This window comes from Nomascus leucogenys, chromosome 5 (assembly GCF_006542625.1).
Source record: "Nomascus leucogenys isolate Asia chromosome 5, Asia_NLE_v1, whole genome shotgun sequence".
NCBI lineage: Eukaryota > Metazoa > Chordata > Mammalia > Primates > Hylobatidae > Nomascus > Nomascus leucogenys.
The window spans coordinates 41,554,837-41,579,023 of NC_044385.1; the positions used below are offsets into that span (position 1 = coordinate 41,554,837).

Sequence of the window (24,187 nt, forward strand, 5' to 3'; positions counted from 1 at the left end):
AAAACCTTTTAAAAAGTACCAAAGCAGGCAATGTCTGCACTATGGAATGGCTGACATTGAGAGAAGGCGATGCCAGGCGTTCTGGTAGGTGGAACTAAAGAGCTTTCTCGATGGTGTGAAACCTTTAGGCAATGTTTTTTTTTTTCATTGGATGAACTTAATTGAATAGTTGGCATTTTATGGTGAGCATGTGCGTTTTTGCGTTGCAACTTTAATGTAGCACATTACAAATGACATCATAGAATTTTATTTTTCCCTTTGGTGGTTCATTTCTGCCTCCCAAGATGAAACCAGAGATATAATTAAGGGCAGGAAACATAGGTGAGAAGGGGTTAAAGGAGAGGCCAGGCTGATTGCAAATTAAATTCAGCCCAAGTTACAGGATTTCTCTGCAGGCCTTTACTGTGTTTCATCATTGGATTAAGACATATTCCCAGTACATTCATTAAGGTACAAGTGTATGAGGTTAGAAAAATAAGCAAGACCTCTCTGGGAATTGGCTTGACTGCCTTAGCATACAACATGGTGTTTTAGTGGTCAGGAGTTTGGGGTTTCTTTGTTTTTCCCTCCCTAGATTTTCAAATCAATTGATGTTATCATAATTGGCTTTTTAAGATGAATAGATTAAATATTTAAAATGGCACATATGCCTTGATACACATATGCCTTGATACTTATATGATTTCTAAGTCCACAAGTTATAATGGTCACTTGAAACTAAATCTAACATGTTCATTATCTTGAATGTGGTGATGGCTTCACAGGTATAAGTACCCATCTGGCAAAACCTATCAAACTGTACACTTTAAGTTTGTGCAGTTTATTTTATATCAATTATACCTCAATAAGGATTTTTTTAAACTATTTGTTTGTATTAGGTAGACCCTCTGTAGCTGCTGTCTTCTATAAAGTGTATTCAAGTACAAGCAAACACCCAGTAAAGTTTAACATGAATAAAGCAAATTTGTTTTAAGTGGGAGGAGAATTTTTCAAAAATCAAGTTAACAGTTTCCTGGCAACTGGCAGCATTATATTATCTATTCTAAATGGATGGCCTATACTTCTCATTAAAGATGGCCAGTACAGGCTCCTCTCTTACCTCAGAAAAGGTCTAGTTCATGAGAGTCTGACACTTGTTTAGCTAAGAAATACAGCTCTCAATTTGGTCAGGGAACATGTTTCCTTTCTAAACAGCTTTCTACTTCACATTGGACTGGTTCTGGTTGTGGCTGAGTACAATTAAATGAGCTAATTAATTCCCTGCGTGCACACTCTCCTGTCTCTTTCATTGATTTCACAGTAAAGTTTATAGCTATGTAAAATTGCATTATCATGTATCCACCCTCTGTGCACATGTTGGGTAGGATATTTTAAGGGCCACTTCCTTTCTATTCAGAGCAGCTCATACTGCTCGTGGTCACTACCTGTTTGCTTTGAGATTGGCTGGAAATTTCTAGAGATTCTTTACTGGTTAGATCAAGGAGATTCAGCAGACAGAGCAGGCAGAGGCCTCTGCCATCAGCAGCCCAGCTCAGGATGCCCATTGTTCCAGGTTAATGGGGTTGACCTGAGGAACTCCAGCCATGAAGAAGCCATCACAGCCCTGAGGCAGACCCCCCAGAAGGTGCGGCTGGTGGTGTATAGAGATGAGGCACACTACCGGGATGAGGAGAACTTGGAGATTTTCCCTGTGGATCTGCAGAAGAAAGCTGGCCGGGGCCTGGGCCTGAGCATCGTTGGGAAACGGTAAAGTCATGCTGTGGGAGTTGGGATCTGCCTTTTTCATCCAGAGCTCTGATGCCTGTGAACACTGAAAGAGAAAGCCTAATGTAAAGTAGTGATGGGATTTCTAAAACTAAGATATTTATGAAAATTTGACAACATGGGTCATATTTCTGAGCAAGGTCTTACCAAAAAAATTGTCATATCAAGATAGAACTCCAAGCCCAATCAGCCCAGACTGATATATTTCTGTACAGAGTAAGAACAACTAGCAAGGTTCTTTCACTTGGAATTACTAAGATCGGAGTTTTGCAGAGGTTGATTAAAGCAACCATACCCAAGAAATAGCTAGTATCAAGAATGAGATTTATCCAATGTTGAGTCAAGAACATTGCTTCGACATGGAAATTAACATGGAACATTGCTTTGCATCATACTGTTAATTTCATACTATGTTGAAACTAGTTGAGTAGACATAGTTAAGAGATAAACATAATTCTTCACGATAGTAGTTTTCTATTAAGAAAAATGTCCTGCTGGGCACAGTGGCATGTACCTGTTGTCTCAGCTATGTGGGAAGATCACTTGAGGCCAGGAGTTCAAGGCTATAATGTGCTATGATCATGCCTGTGAATAGCCACTGCACTTGAGCCTCTTGGGAAACATAACAAGACCCCATCTGTAAATTTAAAAAAAAAAAAAAAGAAAAGGAAAAAAAAGAAAGATGTCCCCAATGTAATAGTTTGCACCAAAAATGTAGGTAGATAGATCCTAGTGGCCAGGCTACTCTTTTGAAATATATGTTGCTGCCAGACACAGTGGCTCATGCCTGTAGTCCCAGCACTTTGGGAGGCCGAGGCGGGTGGATCACCTGAGGTCAGGAGTTCAAGACCAGCCTGACCAATATGGTGAAACCTCATCTCTACTAAAAAATACAAAAAATTAGCCAGGCATAGTGGCAGGCGCCTGTAATCCCAGCTACTTGGGAGGCTGAGGCAGGAGAATTGCTTGAACCTGGGAGACGGAGGTTGCAGTGAGCCGAGATCACGCCATTGCATTCCAGCCTGGGCAACAAGAGCGAAAATCCATCTCAAAAATAAATAAATAAATAAATAAAAAGAAATATATGTTGCCTAGGCCAGGCATAGTGGCTCATGTCTGTAATCCCAACACTTTGGGAGGCTGAGGTGGGAGGATCGCTTGAGGTGAGGAGTTCAAGATCAGTCTGGCAACATAGCAAGACTTGTCTCTAAAAAAATTTTTTAAATAAAGAAAAATGAAGTCTATACTGCTGAACAGTAATTTGTTCCAGGATCATATTACTAAGTTTCCCTTGCAGTGAATTGGAAAGGTAAGTAATAGCTTGAAACAAAGCCTAGCTTCCATGGTTTACTGGCTTTTAGGTATCTAGTATGTATTTTTCCCAACAGGGCTATAGGATTTCCAGGTAATATCCTAATATGGCCTTAAAGTGTCTCAACCATCTTGTTAAGGAAGAAATCAAGTTGGTTTTATGCATGTTATGTTATACGCCCTCACAGACCTCTGGTGACTAGCCTAGTGTCTGTCCAGCAGGCCAAGCTGTTATTAAAATAAAAATATTAGCTACAATTTTTGAGTACTGATTTTGGGCCAAGTATTGTGCTGTCATAATCTCATTTTTTTTTTTACTTCAGCACCATAAAACCATCACTCTGAAAATGCATTACCAAACAAAAAAAGCTGAGTCTCATACATTTCTAAACAAAAATCAGTGCACATCTGGGTGCAGCGCAACTGACAGAGCCAGTGTTGAAGTTTGCTTTCTTGTTTTGACACATACGTACACCTGGTGCAGTTTCATCTACAGCAATGTTTTTTGCTTTTAGTGAATGTCAGTATTTCAGGTTGAGTTTGTAAGGAACATTTACATTCCTTAGCACAAAAACTTGCATTGTAAAGGATGAGATGTATAGTTCTCAAAAGTCACTATTTTCTTTGACTAACAATTCCATCACCAGGACTTTATCTTAAGGATATACCTACGGGTATTCATTGCTCATTGTTTGCAATAGTTAAAGAATGGAAATAACCTGTATGTCCATCAGTAAGCTACTGGTAAGTGAAATTATGAAACATCATAGAATAGTATGTAGCCATTTAAAAAATGAGGGGCCGGGCGTGGTGGCTCAAGCCTGTAATCCCAGCACTTTGGGAGGCCGAGGCGGGCGGATCATGAGGTCAGGAGATCGAGACCATCCTGGCTAACACGGTGAAACCCCGTCTCTACTAAAAATACAAAAAATTAGCGGGGCGTGATGGCGGGCGCCTGTAGTCCCAGCTACTCGGGAGGCTGAGGAAGGAGAATGGCGTGAACCCGAGAGGCGGAGCTTGCAGTGAGCCGAGATCGCGCCACTGCACTCCAGCCTGGGCAACAGAGAAAGACTCCGTCTCAAAAAAAAAAAAAAAAAAAAAAAAAAAATGAGGAAGCACCAAGTGCTGATAAAGGCAAATTACCAAGGTATGAAACAAACAAAAAGAAAACAAAACTGGAAGAAGAAAGGAGCATCTGTGTGTGTATCCTGTCACACACACACACACACACGTATTATGCATGGAAATATTAGGTTGTGCCAATACTGCACTGCTGTATGGTATTAACAGAAATGGAAGCGGAGTGTTTATTTCTGACATCGTGAAAGGCGGAGCCGCAGACCTGGATGGGAGATTGATTCAGGGAGATCAGATCTTATCTGTGAATGGGGAGGACATGAGAAATGCTTCACAGGAGACAGTGGCCACCATCCTCAAGGTGAGTTGCTAGGCTGCTTTTTACCCAGCTGGCACAACTGAAGTCCAGTGGGAACTGTTCCAGTCTAGCTTGATTATAAAATGGGTTGGATTTTATGCTAACTCTAGTTTTTACTAGAGATTTAATCTCTGATTATTTTAAATGAGCAGGAATAGGTTTAAAAGAAAGTTCTGTTACATTGACTAACAGAATGAAAGGGAACCTGTTTTGGGATTTCACAAGCAAGTTTTTCATACTTGTGAAAATTCTAGGCCGGGCGCAGTGGCTCACACTTGTAATCCCAGCACTTTGGGAGGCCGAGGCAGGCGGATCACGAGGTCAGGAGATCGAGACCACGGTGAAACCCCGTCTCTACTAAAAATACAAAAAATTAGCCGGGCGTGGTGGCGGGCGCCTGTAGTCCCAGCTACTCGGAGAGGCTGAGGCAGGAGAATGGCGTGAACCCGGGAGGCGGAGCTTGCAGTGAGCCGAGATTGAGCCACTGCACTCCAGCCTGGGCGACAGAGCGAGACTCCGTCTCAAAAAAAAAGAAAATTCTAAGTATCCATCACTGTTCTCTAAATCCGTTTCATGAGATGGGCCTTCCAGGAGCCACAGAATTCATCCTCCTCTCTCTAGGGCTATGCCTGTTGTTTTCATTACCCTTTTATAATTCGTGGCTGCAGGGAGAGGCTCTGTTAAGATATTTCAGAATATAAATGCTACTACTTTTCATTTCTGTTCTTTTCTTGCCTTTCCAAGTGTGCACAGGGACTTGTGCAGCTAGAGATTGGAAGACTCCGAGCTGGTTCCTGGACCTCCGCAAGGAAGACATCACAGAATAGTCAGGTTGTCAATGGCTTCTCATCAGACTGACTCACTCTTCTGCCCCCATTGGGAGAAAGTTCCCCATTTAAATAAATGGTTGTTTGGAAATAATATCTAATGTACGGCATATTCACAGCACCAAGTTTAGTGAATTTTCATGTGTTTGAAATAAAAATGAAAGGTGGGATGGAAATTCATTAATCCCTAGATTTTTCTCTCCTTTATTGCTTACAAATGTTTTCTTAGAACCACTTTTCTCTCACTATTAGTTCTATATTGCCTCTGCACGCATGTACACAGCTGTGTTTATTTAAAAAAAAACAGAGGCAACATCTGGTGGCAATTTGACCCTCATTAGCACAACATTGTTCTATTCATTCAAATAAATATTGCTATAAAGTTAACTTGTGACTAGCCACTCACACATGCCGAGGGCAATTAATGGCATATTCCTAGGAGAACCAAGTGTGGGGGTTTTTCCTGTGGGAGGGAGGCCTTAGTGGGTGATATTTTGTGGGTTAGCAAACATCTTTATTTGCAAAGCTGATGTAAGTGCCATTTTTTTTTTAGCAAAGTATATTTCACTATATTTTTTTCATTGTAATGGCTGACAAAATCAAGATGGTAGACTGTATGGTTAGCCCCTTGTGGTACATAATGAGACTATAGAAACTTATATGTGACCCCTAAGTCTCCTCTCTGGGTTATGGATAGGCCGCCTTAGTTTTGAGGTTAAAAGCATGACTTTTGGTCCCCTCCCTGGTTGCCTTATTTCTGAAGCCTCTCCAAGGCCTTTGTTCAGAAGATGCTCTGATCTTACAGTTAGCACACAGGTACTTCTGGAAAGCCATTAGCTGCCTCCTGTTCCTCTCTGCTGTTAAAAAATGAGTGAGGAAAATACCATTGTTCAGATAGGATTACAGAGTAGCTGGCTTGTCTTAGGGAATCTTCAAAGCAGTCAAACCCAATAAACACCATATTAAGTTTGAAACCCTTTTTTTTTTTTTTTTTTCCATTTCTGGCTTACATAATGGGCAGCAAATATCTAAGACATGGTGCTGCTGTAGGATTCCATGAGTTAATAGTTAGTGATGATATTGACCAGACTTACATCAACAAACGAAACAGTTGTCTAGCCAGGCTTCTTCCTTAATGGAAGGCTCATCTTTGTTGAATGATTTCATTAAAGCCTTATTGTATACAGAAGATTAGAATGAAGCTACACAGAGGAGGTTCCATTGAATCTCACTCCAAATGGAGTTTGGGGAAAAGAAGGAAAAGGCATCTCAGACAGGGAAAATAGCATACACAAAGGCACAAAGAGGTAACAGGAGTTTGTGTGATTTAAGAAAAGTTTGGACTGATCGATAGGTAAGGTAGTGGATAGAACTGGATTTCTATCCCTCTTGAGAAATGTATGTGAGCATCTTCTTTATTTATTTATTTATTTATTTATTTATTTATTTTTGAGACGGAGTCTCACTCTGTTGCCCAGGTTGGAGTGCAATGGCGCGATCTCAGGTCACTGTAATCTTCGCCTCCTGGGTTCAAGTGAATCTCCTGCCTCAGCCTCTTGAGTAGCTGGTACTACAGGTGCCCGCCACCACATCCGGCTAATTTTTGTATTTTTAGTAGACACGGGGTTTCAAAACATCTTGGCCAGGCTGGTCTCAAACTCCTGATCTCAGGTGATCTCAGGTGCTTAAAATTATGGGTGAGATAAAAGAGTTTGCCCTATTTGGCTAATTAGAAGAAGGCTGGTAGCCGACTGTGAAAAGGAAATGTCTTCCCATCATGATAAGTTGAAGACTGACCCTGGTGGGCAAAAACAAGATTCCATTGCCAAACATTTTTACATCCAGACCCATTTAAAAAATCAGGATCTTGTAGGAACACAGATTTCCTTCTGAGCAGTTGCAAAATAGGGAGATCAATGCCTTCTTCTGAGTGCGAAGGAGAATAAGCTGTTGACTTAATTCATAGAAAGTGAGTTCATTAAGAGAGAAATAACTTCTAGCTTTGGGGCCACCAAGCGTCTTTTTTTAAAATGACTTTCCACCAAACCAGAAAGAAATTTCCTTACTCCGCAGAGGAAAAAATACTTGCGAGATCTCTTCCTCAGCCAACTAAGAGAACACAGCCAGGCAAAGTGTACTTTTATAAACGTCGTGGGGCTGGGCATGGTGGCTCATACCTGTAATCCCAGCACTGGGAGGTCGAGGCGGGCAGATCACTTGAGGGCAGGAATTCAAGACCAGCCTGACCAAAGAGCCTGGTGAAACCCTGTCTCTACTGAAAATACAAAAATTAGCCGGGCATGGTGGTGGGCTCCTGTAACCCCAGCTACTCAGGAGGCTGAGGCAACAGAATCACTTGAACCTGGGAATCAGAGGTTGCAGTGAGCCAAAATTGCGCCACTGTACTACAGCCTGGGCGACAGAGGGAGACTCCTCAAAAATTACAATACAATGCAGTAAAGGTCTTGGCAAACACATCTTTCTGAAATTTTTTAAAGGCAAAAGTTATAATATACTGTACTTCCTCAGTTCTGATTAGTTATCTATTATAGTACCATTTACTTAAATCATATCCTTTAAGGAAAAGTATAAAAAAACTCCTTTAAATGTATATAGCCACTATGAAGTATACTGAGATCTACAACTTACTTTGAAATGAATTTTTAAAAAAAAGATGAGTGATGAATAGATAAATGACTATGTGATAAAGGAAATATAGCAAAATACTCATTGTGAAATCTAGGTACTATTTATATGGATGTCTATTGTATAATTCTTTCAGCTTCTCTATATATTTGAAGGTTTTCATATTTTAGGAATTAAGATATTAAACAACTTTCATCATAGAGTTAAGAAAATGGACCAAATTATAATTTATGAACTGATAACAGTGATCTTAGGCTAGGCTTAAAATTTTGATGCAGAATAATTTGGTAGAAAAAGATATTCATTATTTGCAATATTGTTGTCTACATAAGAAAGGCCCTTTGCTATGTATACAGTTTTTGTTGAACAGCCACTGGCCTTAAAAGACTACACAGTATTAACCTCACATATTCATTTAAATGAATAGAGGGACAGGTAATGGAGATCTAGGAGACTGGACTAAATTATTACTGATTCTAGGAAAATCTTTGAGAAAAAAATGTTATATATCCCCAAAACAAGCCTTTTTCCCTTCAGATTTGGTGCTTTTTTCCCCACAATTGAGGGTTCTATTTTGTCAGGTTTCTGCTAATCAAGGTCTTATTATACTTGTTTTAGCAAAATACATAATACATTTTGGGTAATAAGGTTGACTGTAACCCCAAATGAAACATAGTGCCCATTAACTGACTATATATACATAAACACTATGTGGCAACCTAGGAAAATGGTTTTGATTTTATGTGGAGCAAGAACAGCTGAAATGATTGTATGGTCTCCACCTTGGTGATTGAAACCGTATACAAAAGCACATATAATGGAGAAAGCAATGGAGGAAGTGTCTAAATGGGATTGGGTTGAGGTAGTAAGAGAATAGTGTGGATGATTTTTGTTTTCTTTCTTGGCCTCTTCACGATTTTCTGTTAGATGGTTATGGTGACATCAGTAATTGGCACACTAATGGATAAGTATGCATTTTGGGGATCAAGTCAGTGTCTGCACACAGATGACCCCTGGGTCTTTCTTTCAGGGTAGTCAGCAGAGCGCACACAGCAGCTGTCATCCCTCCTTCGCTCCTGTCATCACTGGCCTGCAAAACCTGGTTGGCACAAAAAGAGTTTCAGATCCTTCCCAGAAAAATTCAGGTATTACACGGACACACCCAAAGCAAAACTACCCTGTTACCCAAATTAAAAATATATATATATATGTATTTTAAAAACCAGTCTTCTTTAATATAAATGTTTTTTAATTTTTTGAGCTTGGCCGCATAAGCTGAGCTTTCTGAAAGGCCTGTTCTGAAGGTAGGAAAGCCATAGAGATTCCTTCAGTGGTGGCCAGGCATGGTGGCTCACCTGTAATCCCAGCACTTTGGGAGGGCTGTGGCGGGTGGATCACCTGAGGTCAGGAGATCGAGACCATCCTGGCTAACACCGTGAAACCCCATCTCTACTAAAATACAAAAAAATTAGCCGGGCATGGTGGCACATGCCTGTAGTCCCAGCTACTCAGGAGGCTGAGGCAGGAGAATTGCTTGAACCTGGCAGGGGTGGTAGAGGTTGCAGTGAGCCGAGATCGTGCCACTGCACTCTAGCCTGGGTGACAGAGCAAGACTCCGTCTCCAGAAAAAAAAAAAAGAAAGAAATTCCTTCAGTGGCACAACACAAAACACCTGAAAAACAGAAAAGCAGAAAGCTGGAGTGCATGGTAAAATAAAATTATTTGCAAAGAGAAAATTAATAAATTACAGGTCACTAGAGAAAGGTCAGAAGTGTGTATGCCTTCTATGGGAAAATTGGGCCAGTTAAAAGAAAAAAAAAGTGTGTATATCCTTGGGGGCAGGGTGGGACAAGGGGTCCTTTTAAGTCTTTTGTTGAATGGAGGGTTATCTTTGATTAAGGTAAAAAAAAAAAAATGTACAATGAAACACAAATGACTCAGCCGGGTGCGGTGGCTCATGCCTGTAATCCTAGCACTTTGGGAGGCCAAAGCAGGCGGATCACCTGAGGTCAGGAGTTCGAGAGCAGCCTGGCCAACATGGAGAAACCTCGCCTCTACTAAAAATACAAAAATTAGCCAGGCATGGTGGCGCATGCCTGTAATCCCAGCTACTCAGGAGGCTGAGGCAGGAGAATCGCTTGAACCCAAGAGGCAGAGATGGCAGTGAGCTGAGATCGAACCACTGCACTCCAGCCTGGGCAACAGAGTGAGACTCCGTCTAAACACACACACACACACACACACACACACACACACACACACATGCACACACACAAATGACTCGTCCTCCAAGCATTTACTCACCATGTTCCAGGCAGCTGCTGCTATATAGCCCATCAACTTTTGTCAGACCAAATGATTATGGCCACATTGATCTGAAACAGAGAGCCCTTCTTTGAAATAGAGGACACAGCAGGCCGGGCACGGTGGCTCACGCCTGTAATCCCAACACTTTGGGAGGCCGAGGCAGGTGGATCACTTGAGGTCGAGAGTTTGAGACCAGCCTGGCCAACATGGTGAAACCCCGTCTCTACTAAAAATACAAAAATTAGCCAGGCGTGGTGGCAGGCGCCTGTAATCCCAGCTATTTGGGGGCAGAGGCAGGAGAATTGCTTGAATCTGGGAGGCAGAGGTTGCAGTGAGCTGAGATGGTGCCACTGCACTCCAGCCTGGGTGACAAAGCGAGACTGTGTCAAAAAAAAAAAGAGGACACGGCCCCTGGTGACTTGGCTACCAGCTTGGATGCTGAGGAAGGGTACAATACCTGCGTGCTTTAGTGTCTTCTCTTGAAAGACCTAGAAAATGAAACAATTTTTCATGGGACAATATTATATCCTAAATATATTATTTTTTAATATTAAAAAGTAAATTGTGTTGCTTCTTTATAGGCACAGATATGGAACCAAGGACTGTTGAGATAAACAGGGTAAGTCAGTCATTTTGTATATGTATTTTTCTGGTTTGTGTTGGATTTGCACTAAATGTACCTTTTCCCCAATACAGTTTATTGGATTGTAAGTGTGCTCTTTCAAGTTACTGAGATAAAAATACGGTCTAAATAACATCAATAAATCGACTTAGAAAAGTACAGTAGAGCACAGAGATGACCTCTATGAATTTTTTGGCAAATCTCATCCACTATATTCTGTGCCTCTGTGTAAGTTTTATTTTTATTTATTTATTTTTTCAATCTTAGTCTTTTAACCTGTACATGTAAAGTTTGTGTACATTTTTATTTATTTATTTTTTCAATCTTAGTCTTTTAACCTGTACATGTAAAGTCTGTACATGACACAAAAATGGTGTCATGTGGCACATACTAAATAAGTATTTTTTGAGAGCATATAGTATGATTTTTATCGATTTCATAGTACTCTATCTTATGAATGTGCTGTAAGTTTCTTTTTTTTTTTTTTTTTTTTGAGACAGAGTCTTGCTCTGTCACCCAGGCTGGAGTGCACTGGCGCGATCTCGGCTCACTGCAAGCTCCGCCTCCCAGGTTCACGCCATTCTCCTGCCTCAGCCTCCCGAGTACCTGGGACTACAGGTGCCTGCCACCACACCCAGCTAATTTTTTGTATTTTTAGTAGAGACGGGGTTTCACCGTGTTAGCCAGGATGGTCTCGATCTTCTGACCTCGTGATCCGCCTGCCTTGGCCTCCCAAAGTGCTGGGATTACAGGCGTGAGGCACCGTGCCCAGCCACATGTGCTATAAGTTTCTTAACCAGTTTCCTATTATTGAACAATTAGCATATTTCTCAATTTTTGCTATCTTTTATAGTAAAATATCTTTATATTTTTGCCCAAATCATGAGTAATTTCCTCAGGATTAATTCCTAGAAATGAAATTTTGGGGTCAAAAGCCAAGCTTGGTATTAGAGGTTTTTATACATGTTGCTAAATTCCCCTATTGAGAAGATTATATAAGATGTATTTCAGTTCATAAATTTGTCGAACCCTGATTTTCAGACGCCTGTGTGATAATATCTAATGAAAGTAGACTCTTTTTTTCTTTTTCTTTTTCTTTTTGAGATGGAGTCACTGTGTCGCCCAGGCTGGAATGCAGTGGTGCAATCTCAGCTCACTGCAACCTCCACCTCCCGGGTTCAAGCAATTCTCATGCCTCAGCCTCCCAAGTAGCTGAGACTACAGGCACGCACCACCACGCTTGGCTAAGTTTTGTATTTTTTGTAGAGACACAGTTTCTCCATGTTGGCCTGGCTGGTCTCGAACTCCTGCCCTCAATCGATGCGACCACCTCAGCCTTCTGAATTTCTAGGATTACAGGCATGAGCCACCAGGCCCGGCTGAAAGTAGACTTTTATTTTGCTCACTTTGACCTAAATGAGGGGTTCAAGAAGAAATAATGACCCTGTTGTAATCATGGTAATCCACTGCAGTAAAGTGATACCCAGCATACTTTACTTCTCTAGATTTAATGATACCTCTGTTTGAAGGCATTCTACCATTTATTAGCTGCATTAGTTTGCTAGATCTGCAGTTATAAAACACCACAGACTGGGTGGCTTAAACAATGGGAATTTATTTTCTCACAGCTCTGAAGGCTAGATCCAAGATGAAGGTGTCTGCAGGTTTGGTTTTTCCTGAGGCCCCCCTCCTTGGCTTGCAGATGTCTGCTTTCTTGCTGTAGCCACACGTGGCCTTTTTTGTGTGTCACTCATCATCCATCCCTGGTGTCTCTCCTATGTCCTAATCTTTTCTTATAAGGACACCAGTCACATTGGACTAGGGCACACCCTGGCCTCATTTTAAAGGCCCTATCTCCAAATACAGTCACATTCTGAGGCCCTGGTACTTGGGGCTTCAACATGTGAATCTTAGGGGGACCCAATTCAGCCTGTACATTAGCTGTACAGCTGGGTGCAGTGGCTCATACCTGTAATCCCAGCATTGTGGGAGGCCGAGGTGGGAGGATCACTGAGCCCAGGAGTTTGAGACCAGCCTGGGCAACATGGGGAAACTCTGTCTCTACAAATAATTTGTTTAAAAATTAGCCAGGTGTGGTGGTGCATGCCTGTGGTCCAGCTCCCAGCTGTTTGGGAGGCTGAAGTGGGAGGATCGCTTGAGCTCAGGAGGTTGAGGCTGCAGTGAGCCGTGATCATGCCACTGCACTCCAGCCTGGGTGACAGAGTAAAACCGTGTCTCAAAAAAAAAAAAAAAAGGCCATTAGCTCTATAATAGTTAGCAAGTCAACCTCAATTTTCTCATCTGTAGAATGGGTGTGATAACACTAACTTACCTCAGAGGTAAATATTGTGTGGATTACATGAGGTCATGAATGTAATGTCTTTAGCATAGCACCTAGTGCATCAGGAATGCCCAGGAAGTGGCTTCTGTTGTTATTAGCTGCAGCTTTGACTAAATCTGTCTTATTTGTTCCCGGTATTTTTCCACCAGAGTAGCAACTCAAATGTTCCTATGATGGGGAATTTAAATGTACCAACAGTATACATAATTATGGATAAATTAAGGAAACATCATGATGGATTTAAACAAAGCCAAAAAATTATTGCATAAATTTCTCCTCTAAGATTTCAAAAATAATATTCTTTTATATTTCCTTAGTCATTTCAGCCACTTGTTTTTACAGGCTTTTGTAATAAAGCCTGCTCCTACCTACCCAATTCTACCACACATGATCCAAGCAGAAGTTTCTTTCTTTTTTTTTTTCCTGAGACAGAGTCTCGCTCTGTTACCCAGGCTGGAATGCAGTGGTGCAATCTCGGCTCACTGAAACCTCCACCTCCCAGGTTCAAGTCATTTTCCTCCCTCAGCCTCCCAAGTAATTGGGATTACAGGTGCGTGCCACCACGCCCAGCTAATTTTTTGTATTTTCAGTAGAGACAGGGTTTTGCCATGCTGGCCTGGCTGGTCTCAAACTCCTGACCTCGAGTGATCCACCCACCTCGTCCTCCCAAAGTGCTGGGATTACAGGATTGAGCCACCACACCCAGCCTCTAAACTTCTGCTATGCTGGTTTGGGTCTGTCCCATACATATGTAGCCTGAGAGTTCTGTGGGTTCACAAACAGAATTCAGGATTCGTTTTCTTCAGCTTCCTCTTCTCTGCTTTTCTTCTCTTTCCCTCTTTTTCTTGATTCTTCCGCCCAGAAGGATGGAATTTCTATCTGAATGTTAGCATTCACCGTACCTTTCCAGCTCCTTGACTGGGAATCACCTTCAGGGTACAGCTGCCAGGAAAAAAAAAAAACTGGGAACTTCCCCCGCTGCTGCCATTTCTCCAAGTTTTGACTCTCCACCACACTTCATTTGGTTTGTTTTTGTTTCAGAGGCCACAGGTGGTTGTTTTTTACATGTTGACTAGACGTCTTGATTGTAACCAGCAGGAGAGATACGCTGTCACATGCCTATGCTGCCATGCCAGAACTGGAACTTGTCATTTGTTCTTTTAGTGATTTTAAAAATATTAACCCTATGATACTAATGTAGGGAAAAAACTGGACTAGAGCCAAGTCTCTTCACCAGAGTCCGTCTTGGGGAACATTTTCAGCCACATTTTATGTCTCTCTTCAAACTGTTGTCACTACAGTGGGTGTCCTCTCAGATCCTTTGTTTTAACGCAGTCTTTTAAAGCCAAATGTGTTTGTTCACACCCAGAAGAGCATAGTATGTGTGGCAGTTTAATCATAAACACCATATGAGAACATACTTGCCAAGTCTGCATCAGAATTGGCCACTAAACTAAGGAGCTGCATAGGGTGTTGTGTGTGTGTGTGTGTGTTTAATTTACTCCTGCTATTGCCTTTTATTGAGCCATTTCTGTAGGCAATGACTGTGCCATACTATCTCATTTAATGCTCAGACCAACACTGTCAGGTATGTAGTATTCTTCTCATTTTATACATAGACATGGAGGCTTTAAGAGGTAGTCAGCCTAAATAACAAACAGAGAGGCTCTCTAAAGGAAAATGGTGTTTATTCAGGAACGGGAATATGCGGGCCATAGTAGACTATGTGCGTATTCAGGGAGGTAAGGAAAATAAAAGGTTTTAGAGGACAGAATGAGAAATATATAATTATTTTGAGATAATCCTTGGCTACAAAGATTAATAACAGGGGTGAAACACAGCCCAAGGCTGGACAGGCATCTGCTGGACAGATGCACTTGTAGAAGTATTTTTTTATGAAAGGTTGTGATATCCTTCCTGCAGGGTTGTGGTTTTTGCAGTCTTTTGTGATAATTTTTGTTATCAGGCATACAAGCCTGAGAACCCTTTCTGCATAGCCCTTCCTGGCTCTATTGGTAAGGATTTTTTTTTTTTGACACAAGTGACTCCATTTTGATTCTGACAACTTTCACAAGGTTAAGTAACTTCCCCCAAGACCCCACAGCTAATTAAGAGCTAGAGCTGGGGCCGGGCAGGGTGGCTCATGCCTGTAATCCCAGCACTCTGAGAGGCCAAAGAGGGTGGATCACCTGAGGTCAGGAGTTCGAGGCCAGCCTGGCCAACATGGTGAAGCCCTGTCTCTACTAAAAATACAAAAAATTAGCCAAGCATAGTGGCACGCACTTGTAATCCTAGCTACTCAGGAGGCTGAGGCAGGAAAATCGCTTGAACCCGGGAGGCGGAAGTTGCAGTGACCTGAGATCATGCCATTGCACTCCAGCCTGGACAACAAGAGCGAAACTAAAAAAGAGGGCTAGAGCTGTCTACTCCAAAGGTTCCACATTTAACTCCTGTGTTATCCTGGCCTCCTACCTCATGGAGGGATTTTGTTCAACAGCTATCTGGGGATAGTCAGTTTGTGGCTCTTTATTAAATATGTAAGCATTATGTTTTCTTTCTTTTTTAGGAGCTCAGTGATGCCCTTGGAATCAGTATTGCTGGAGGAAGAGGAAGTCCCTTAGGAGATATCCCTATATTTATTGCCATGATTCAGGCCAGCGGAGTGGCCGCACGGACACAGAAGCTTAAAGTAAACGAGAGAACTGGTTGAAGGACTAACAGAATGTGGTAGGGTGGGAGAGGAAGTTGCAGCCCTGGGCACCTTGTTTAAAGTTGGAATTCCAATAGCCATCAGAGACCCAGGCTGAGAGCAAGATGCATTAGAGGCCCGGTGTGGTGGCTCACGCCTGTAATCCCAGCATTTTGGGAGGCCGAGGCGGGCGGATCACGAGGTCAGGAGATCGAGACCATCCTGGCTAACATGGTGAAACCCCGTCTCTACTAAAAATACAAAAAAAAAAAAATTAGCCAGGCGTGGTGGCGGGCGCCTGTAGTCCCAGCTACTCGGGAGGCTGAGGCAGGAGAATGGCGTGAACCCAGGAGGCGGAGCTTGCGGTGAGCTGAGATCACGCCATTGCACTCCAGGCTGGGTGACAGAGCAAGACTCCGTCTCAAAAAAAAAAAACAAAAAAAAAAAACTTTATACCTTTAGAAATTCATTAGGTCCCCAGGCACATAAAAATATTATTATTTGTATCAAAGCTTCTCAATAAAAGAAGAAATTGCAGCCCCTTTGCAAACCCTCCTTTACCCTTTTAAGCACCTCATTCCAGGCCGGGCGCAGTGGCTCACGCCTGTAATCCCAGCACTTTGGGAGACCGAGGCGGGCGGATCACCTGAGGTCGGGAGTTCGAGACCAGCCTGATTAACATGGAGAAACCCCGTCTCTACTAAAAATACAAAATTAGTCGGGCATGGTGGCACATGCCTGTAATCCCAGCTACCTGGGAGGCGGAGGCAGGAGAATCGCTTGAACTCGGAAGGCAGAGGTTGCGGTGAGCTGATATTGCGCCATTGCACTCCAGCCTGGGCAACAAGAGCAAAACTCTGTCTCAAAAAAAAGCACCTCATTCCACCCAAAATCAGCTCTCAACTGAGAGACGTTTGACCTTAGAGTCTTCCCTCAATCAAAAGAATCACCATTTTTACGATTTCTGCCCCTTGTTGCCCCTTAATCTTAACTTCGGTAGAAAAATAAAGCAGAAAATATTTGGCTTCCTCATTAGAACTTTATTTAACGGTTAATGTGTACACCTCGCTATTACTGGCAAATGGATGTATGAAACACCACCATTACCAAAATACAAAAGTGGCCTACTGTGCCTTTTAATAATCAAATGTGACCCCCTTCTTGTTGCTCTGATTTGTCCGTATTTGGGGAAAGCCAAAAAAATTCCTCATGCTTCTTGAACATGCATGCACGGTAGTAACGCAGACTCCTCACAATAGCCACAAATGGGAAATAGGACTCGCAAAGAATTTTAAGCATTCTTCTCAAATTTAATTTTTCTTAATGATAGTGATTTTCTGTCACTTTTGTACTTCCAGGTTGGAGATCGGATTGTCAGCATTAATGGGCAACCTTTGGATGGGCTGTCTCACGCGGATGTGGTTAATCTGCTGAAGAACGCCTACGGGCGCATTATCCTGCAGGTATTGCGATCAATGGAGCACGCAGCTGCGTGAGGCAGATAAGTGGCGTGCAAAAAAGATTGAGTGTCACTGGTAGTAGGCATCGCCACCCAGCAGGGTGCTTGCTGATGTGAATTATGAAGGTTGAAAGCAAGAAATTATTATTTTTATTCAGAAATTCTTTAATGCCACCCATACAGGCAGTGAGCATGATTATATGAAAGCATAACAAGGGGAGAAAAATTACTCTCTGCTTCACATGATAAATCAACACGGCTTTTAGTTTCCAGTGTTCTTTTGTAAATCAGAGTTTGTAAGGAATAAGAAATGATTTCTTTTCTTATGCCCAAAGACTGTTACTGAACTGCCCAAGTGCTGTTTCTTCTTTTCCCCTTAAAGGAAGAGGAAAAATACAATGGTCTTTTTCCTTTAGCATAGATTGCCAACACTGTTAAATTCTCACGCATAGCAGTCATCAACCAAGGCAGACAATTGTTTATCAGCTGTGGTCCCCAGCTGTATTGTTCAGAGGCACAAGGAAATATACCAGGTTGTAAAAGCAAAATGTGCTATTAATTACCCCTGCTTATATTTTAGCCCTTCAAATGTCTCTGAGATTGACACCATGCATGACTGAGAGGCAGCATACTGGCAGTGAGTTTCATTAATGAGTTTCCCCAGAAATGTATGCTTACCATACGTCTGCAGAGGTAATATAAAATGGTTTATAGGTGGCCGGGCACGGTGGCCCACGCCTGTAATCCTAGCACTTTGGGAGGCTGAGGCAGGCAGATCACCTGAGGTCAGGAGTTCAAGACCAGCCTGGACAACATGGTGAAACCCCGTCTCTGCTAAAAGTACAAAAATTAGCCAGGCATGGTGGTGGGCGCCTGTAATCCCAGCTACTCAGGAGGATGAGGCAGGAGAATCACTTGAACCTGGGAGAAGGAGGTTGCAGTGAACCAAGATTGCTTCACTGTACTCCAGCCTGGGTGACAGAGTGAGACTGTCTCAAAAATAAAATAAAATAAAATAATTAGTTTATAGATATAAAGAATAAAGCCCACCATGTACTACCTTAGAGAGAGGGCCAGCCAGCCACTCATCATTCTAGCCTTAAAATAGGAAGTTTGGGCTGAGTGCAGTGGCTCACACCTATAGTCCCAGCACTTTGGGAGGCTGAAGCAGGAGGATCACTTGAGGCCAGCAGTTCAAGACCAGCCTAGGCCATAGCAAGACCCCATCTCTACAAAAAAGTTAAAAAGTTAGCCTGGTGTGGTGGTGTGTGCCTGTAGTCTTAGCTACTCAAGAGACTGAAGCAGGAGGATGGCTTGAGCCCAAGAGTTGGAGGCTACGGTGAGCCACTGTTGTGCCACTGCATTCCTGCCTGGGCAGCAGAGTGAGACCCTGGCTCAAAATAAATAAAAAATACATAGGAAGTTCGAATTGAAAAACCATTACATAGCTGGGCACAGTGGCTCACGCCTATAATCCCAACACTCTGGGAGGCCAAGGCAGGAGAATTGCTTGAGCCCAGGAGTTTTGAGACCAGCCTGGGCAACGTGGTATGATACCCCATCTCTACAAAAATAAAAATAAAAATAAAAATTTAATTTGAATAATAAAAAAATTAGAAAAAAAGAAAAACTGCTGGGTGCGGTGGCTCACACCTGTAATCCCAGCACTTTGGGAGGCCGAGGCGGGCGGATGACGAGGTCAGGGGATTGAGACCATGCTGGCTAACATGGTGAAACCCCTTTCTACTAAAAATACAAAAAATTAGCCGGCCATGGTGGCGGGCACCTGTAGTCCCAGCTACTTGGGAGGCTGAGGCAGGAGAATGGCGTGAACCTGGAAGGCGGAGCTTGCAGTGAGCCGAGATGGCACCACTGCACTCCAGCCTGGGCAACAGAGCAAGACTCCATCTCAAAAAAAAAAAAAAAAAAAGAAAGAAAGAAAAACCGTTACATTTGGGAGAAGCAATTTGTGGTGTTTAACATCTCTGTGGTCTAAGTCCAAAGTGTCCAAACAGACGTTTAAAAAGTAAGTGGCTTTCAGTATGTATGAGGGGTATAATGAAAATCCTTTCCGTTTACTATCACACTAGTCTTTAAGTTAAAATTTTAAGAGGAAGAAAAGAAAATCCTGTCATTAATTTCAAGGGAGGTTATGTGATAGGCCAAATATTATTAAATTATTTGGGTCCCTGATTTTCTATTGAACACAAACCAAAACACTGTGTGGACTGGGCATAGAATCTGCTTCCCCTCAACTCCTGGTCCTCACTTTCAGTGGAAACCTACGCAGTTACCTGCATTGTTCCTCCATCCTACAAATCCTTTGCTTTCTGAAATGGGTGGCTGTGCTTGCTCATCCTTCACGTTATGCTGACCCCTAGAGGCAGTACAGTACAGCTCTTCAGTGCCGAGCCCAGGACCTTGAATTACAAAGACCTTAGGAGGATCCTACTTCAAATGGTAACTGACCAGAAAAAAGTCTCTCTCCCTTAGCAAAATCTAGTATTATTGATATTTTCACACATGGATATAATTTGTTCAGCTCTGTCTTCCTCACAAATAAATAAGAAGACACAATTAGCCAGGTGTGGTAGCGCATGCCTGTAATCCCAGCTACTCAGGAGGTTAAGGCAGGAGAATTCCTTGAACCCGGGAGGCGGAGGTTGCAGTGAGCCAAGATCACCCCATTGCACCCCAGCATGGGCTACAAGAGTCAGACTCCATCTCAAAAAAAAAAAAGCACATAGAAACTAGCTGCTCGGAGGATGAGGCAGGAAGATCACTTGAGCCCAAGAGTTTGAGGCTGCAGTAAGCTGTGATTATAGCACTGCACTCAGCTTGGGCGACAGAGTGAGATCCCAGCTCTAAATCAGTAAATAATAACATTATGTAACTATAATGTCATAATAATAAAAACCAATATAACCAAACATTAGGATGAATGAATTATTTTTATTTTATTTTATTTTATTTTTTTGAGATGGAGTCTCGCTGTGTTGTCCAGGCTGGAGTGCACTGCAACCTCTACCTCCTGGGTTCAAGCAAGTCTCCTGCCTCAGCCTCCCAAGTAGCTGGGACTACAAGCATGCACCACCATACCTGACTAATTTTGTATTTTCAGTAGAGATGGGATTTCACCATGTTGGCCAGGCTGGTCTCAAACTCCTGACCTCAAGTGATCTGCCTGCCTTGGCCTCCCAAAGTTCTGGGATTACAGGCATGAGCCACCACGCCCGGCCGAATGAATTATTAGTAGCATGGGGATTTGTGGTGTTTTGGTAGAATGAAAATGTGAGTTAAATCTTCATCTTCCACAATAAGGAGTGATTAGATATCAAAAATTTTAAAATCAAGAAATAGAAGTAAAACTGTTATTTAAGAATATGGAAGCACAGCCTGGCCAACGGAGAAACCTCGTCTTTACTAAAAATATAAAAAAGTAGCCGGGTGTGGTGGTGCACCTCTGTAATCCCGGCTGCTCAAGAGGCTGAGGTGGGAGAATCACTTGAACCCCAGGGGCAGAGGTTGTAGTGAGTCGAGATCTCGCCACTGCATTCTGGCCTGGGCGATGTGAATATGGAAGCGAATACTAGGAGAAACAGCTGAAAGTAGTTGCTTTTAGGGAGTGAGAATCTGTAATGGGGGTAAAGGAGCAAGGACTCTTTCATTAAATACTATAGAATCATTTTGACTTTTAAAATTATATAAATGGGCCGGGTGCAGTGGCTCACACCTATAATCCCAGCACTTTGGGAGGTCGAGGCTGGCAGATCACTTGAGCCCAGAAGTTTGAGACCAGCTTGGGCAACATGGTGAGACCCCGTCTCTACAAAAAAATACAAAAATTAGTCGTGCATAGTGGCATGCACTTGTAGTCCCAGCTACTGGCGAGGCTGGGGTGGAAGGATTGCTTGAACCGGGGGTGGGGGCAGAGGTTGCAGTGAGCCAAGATCGTGCCACTGCACTCCAGCCTGGATGACAGAGTGAGACCTTGTCTCAAAATTAAAAAAAAAAAAAAAACTACATAAGTGAATAGGTGTGATTTTTTTTTATTGAGACGGAGTCTCGCTCTGTCGCCCAGGCTGGAGTGCAGTGGCTCAATTGCAGCTCACTGCAAGCTCCGCCTCCCGGGTTCACACCATTCTCCTGCCTCAGCCTCTCCGAGTAGCTGGGACTACAGGCGCCCACCACCACGCCCGGCTAATTTTTTCTATTTTTAGTAGAGATGGGGTTTCACTGTGGTCTCGATCTCCTGACCTTGTGATCCGCCCGCCTCAGCCTCCCAAAGTGCTGGGATTACAAGCGTGAGCCACCACGCCTGGCCTGAATTTTTTTTAAGTGAGATAAAAAGTTGTTGGAAAGTATCAGAACTACAGAGGATTGAGTACATTTTTAAAACATAGGAAACAAATAGAACTTAAAAATGATGTAACAGTTAAGTGAAAGAGTTTGGCGAGCTAAATTTTCATCTCTTAGAGTATGGAGTCAGTGGACGCCAAGATAGTACATTTCAAAATAGGCATATAAGAATATTATTTAGCTTATTCTTTAGAATTAAAAAGAGAAAAGTTCAGTGTGCTTCTAGGGAGGGCAATTGTTGAATTTTTTTTATCATGTACTGTACTATTTAATTTTTTATTATGTACACACAAAAAAGAAATATTTAGAAAAAATAGAATATGGCCAGGCATGGTGGCTCATACCTGTAATCCCAGCATTTTGGGAGGCCAAGGCAGGTGGATCACTTGAGGTCTGGAGTTTGAGACCAGCCTGGCCAACATGGTGAAATCTCATCTCTACTGAAAATACAAAAATTAGTCAGGTGTGTTGGCACGCGCCTGTAGTCCCAGCTACTTGGGAGGCTGAGGCAGGAGAATAGCTTGAACCCAGTGGGTGGAGGTTGCAGTAGCCGAGATTACACCACTGCAGTCCAGCCTAGTCGAGAGTGAGACACCATCTCGAGAAAAAAGAATAGAAAAGAACCAAGAATATAGGTCCGTTTGAAAAGCAGCTAAACAGATTTGAGTAGAATGGTGCTTCTCAAACTTTAGCACGCTCCGGAAACACCTGGAGGGCTCCCCAGCATTTCTGATTTTGCAGGAGTGGCGTGGGATTCAAGAATTTGCATTTCTTTTTTTTTTTTTTTTTTTTGAGACAGAGTTGCTCTCTGAAGCCCAGGCTGGAGTGCAGTGGCACAATCCCGGCTCCACTGAGCCTCCACCTCCTGGGTTTAAGCGATTCTCCTGCATCAGCCTCCCCAGTAGCTGGGACCACAGGCACCCACCACCATGCCTGGCTAATTTTTGTATTTTACTAGAGACAGGGTTTCACCATGTTGGCCAGGCTGGTCTCGAAGTCCTGACCTCTGGTGATCCGCCTGCCTTGGCCTCCCAAAGTGCTGAGGTTACAGGCGTGAGCCACCGTGCCCAGACAATTTTGCATTTCTTCTAACAAGCTCCTAGGTACTGGTGATGCTGCTAATTCAGATCCCATGCCTCAGACCCAGGGGAGTAGAGCATTATTTAGGGATGAATAAAGGTCTCCCCACGTTATTCTCTTCCTCTGAAACACCCTTCTCACCCTACTCTCGTCTTTTTTTTTTTTTTTTTTTTTAGAGAGACAAGGTCTCATTATTGGCCTCTAACTCCTGCACTCAAGAGACTGTCCCACCTCAGCCTCCCAAAGTGCTGGGATTACAGGCGTGAGCCATAACACCCAGCCCTCTCTTCTTTTCTTTCTTTTTTTTTTTTTCTTTTTGAGACGGAGTTTTGCTCTTGTTGCCCAGGCTGGAGTGCAATGGCGTGATCTTGGCTCTCTCCAACTTCCACCTCCCAGGTTCAAGCGATTCTCCTGCCTTAGCCTCCTGAGTAGCTGGGATTACAGGCATGTGCCACCACGCCCAGCTAATTTTGTATTTTTAGTAGAGACAGGGTTTCACCATGTTGGTCAGGCTGGTCTCGAACTCCTGACCTTAGGTGATCCGCCCGCCTCGGCCTCCCAAAGTGCTGGGATTACTGGTGTGAGCCACCATGCCCAGCCTCTTTTCTTTATAAATTTTGGAAAATCCTTTGTTTAGAAACTCTCCATCCAAGAATAGGGAGTGCCTGGGTGTTGATGTCCTTCCAGACCATGGTTCTCCAAAGCTGGAGAAATCTGTATCTGTGCCTCAGGCGCAGGGCCTCGCCCAGAGCAGATACCTCCTCAGTGCTGCTCACATGGAGTTGCTGAGCCATTCCAATCAAGCTGAAGGACATGAACTAATAGGGAACAAATCAGCACAGTTACCAATTTAGTCCAGAAAAATTCCAGTAGGGGAGGAAGATGGATGGTTTACCCAGGGTTGGAAATGGAAAAGGTGTGTCACTGAGGGTGCAGAGCAGGCGTGTCATGGCCTATGTATCACTAAAGGAATGATCTGCTATTAGGTCTTTACCTTAGTTGCATAATAAAATCACTGATTTTAATACCTGTTCCTGGGCCCCACCCCTGAGGTTCAGATTTAATTTTTGTGGGATATGGCATGGACATCAGATGATTTTAAAATTTCTCGGGTGATTCTAATGTGCAGCCAGGGGTAAGAAAAGTAGTCTACAGGGTTTGCAAATAAAAAGCCAACTAATGCTTAGGCCAGGTGTGGTGGCTCACACCTGTAATCCCAGCACTTTGGGAGGCCGAGGTCGGGGGTGGGGGGGATCGCTTCAGGTCAGGAGTTCAAGACCAGCCTGGCCAACGTGGTGAAACCCCCTCTCTACTAAAAATACAAAAATAAGCCAGGCATGGTAGCGC

General features: G+C 43.0%; 1 protein-coding gene across 1 annotated transcript in view; it reads left to right on the forward strand.

The window, feature by feature from the left end:
* Positions 1-24,187, forward strand: part of PATJ (PATJ crumbs cell polarity complex component) — a 416,491-nt gene that overhangs the window by 366,319 nt on the left and 25,985 nt on the right. The window contains exons 35-41 of the mRNA XM_030812925.1: positions 1,553-1,746; positions 4,366-4,513; positions 5,255-5,341; positions 9,014-9,128; positions 10,872-10,909; positions 15,820-15,942; positions 17,301-17,405. Coding sequence (XP_030668785.1) covers positions 1,553-1,746; positions 4,366-4,513; positions 5,255-5,341; positions 9,014-9,128; positions 10,872-10,909; positions 15,820-15,942; positions 17,301-17,405 — 810 coding nt within the window. The remainder of the gene's footprint in view (positions 1-1,552; positions 1,747-4,365; positions 4,514-5,254; positions 5,342-9,013; positions 9,129-10,871; positions 10,910-15,819; positions 15,943-17,300; positions 17,406-24,187) is intronic.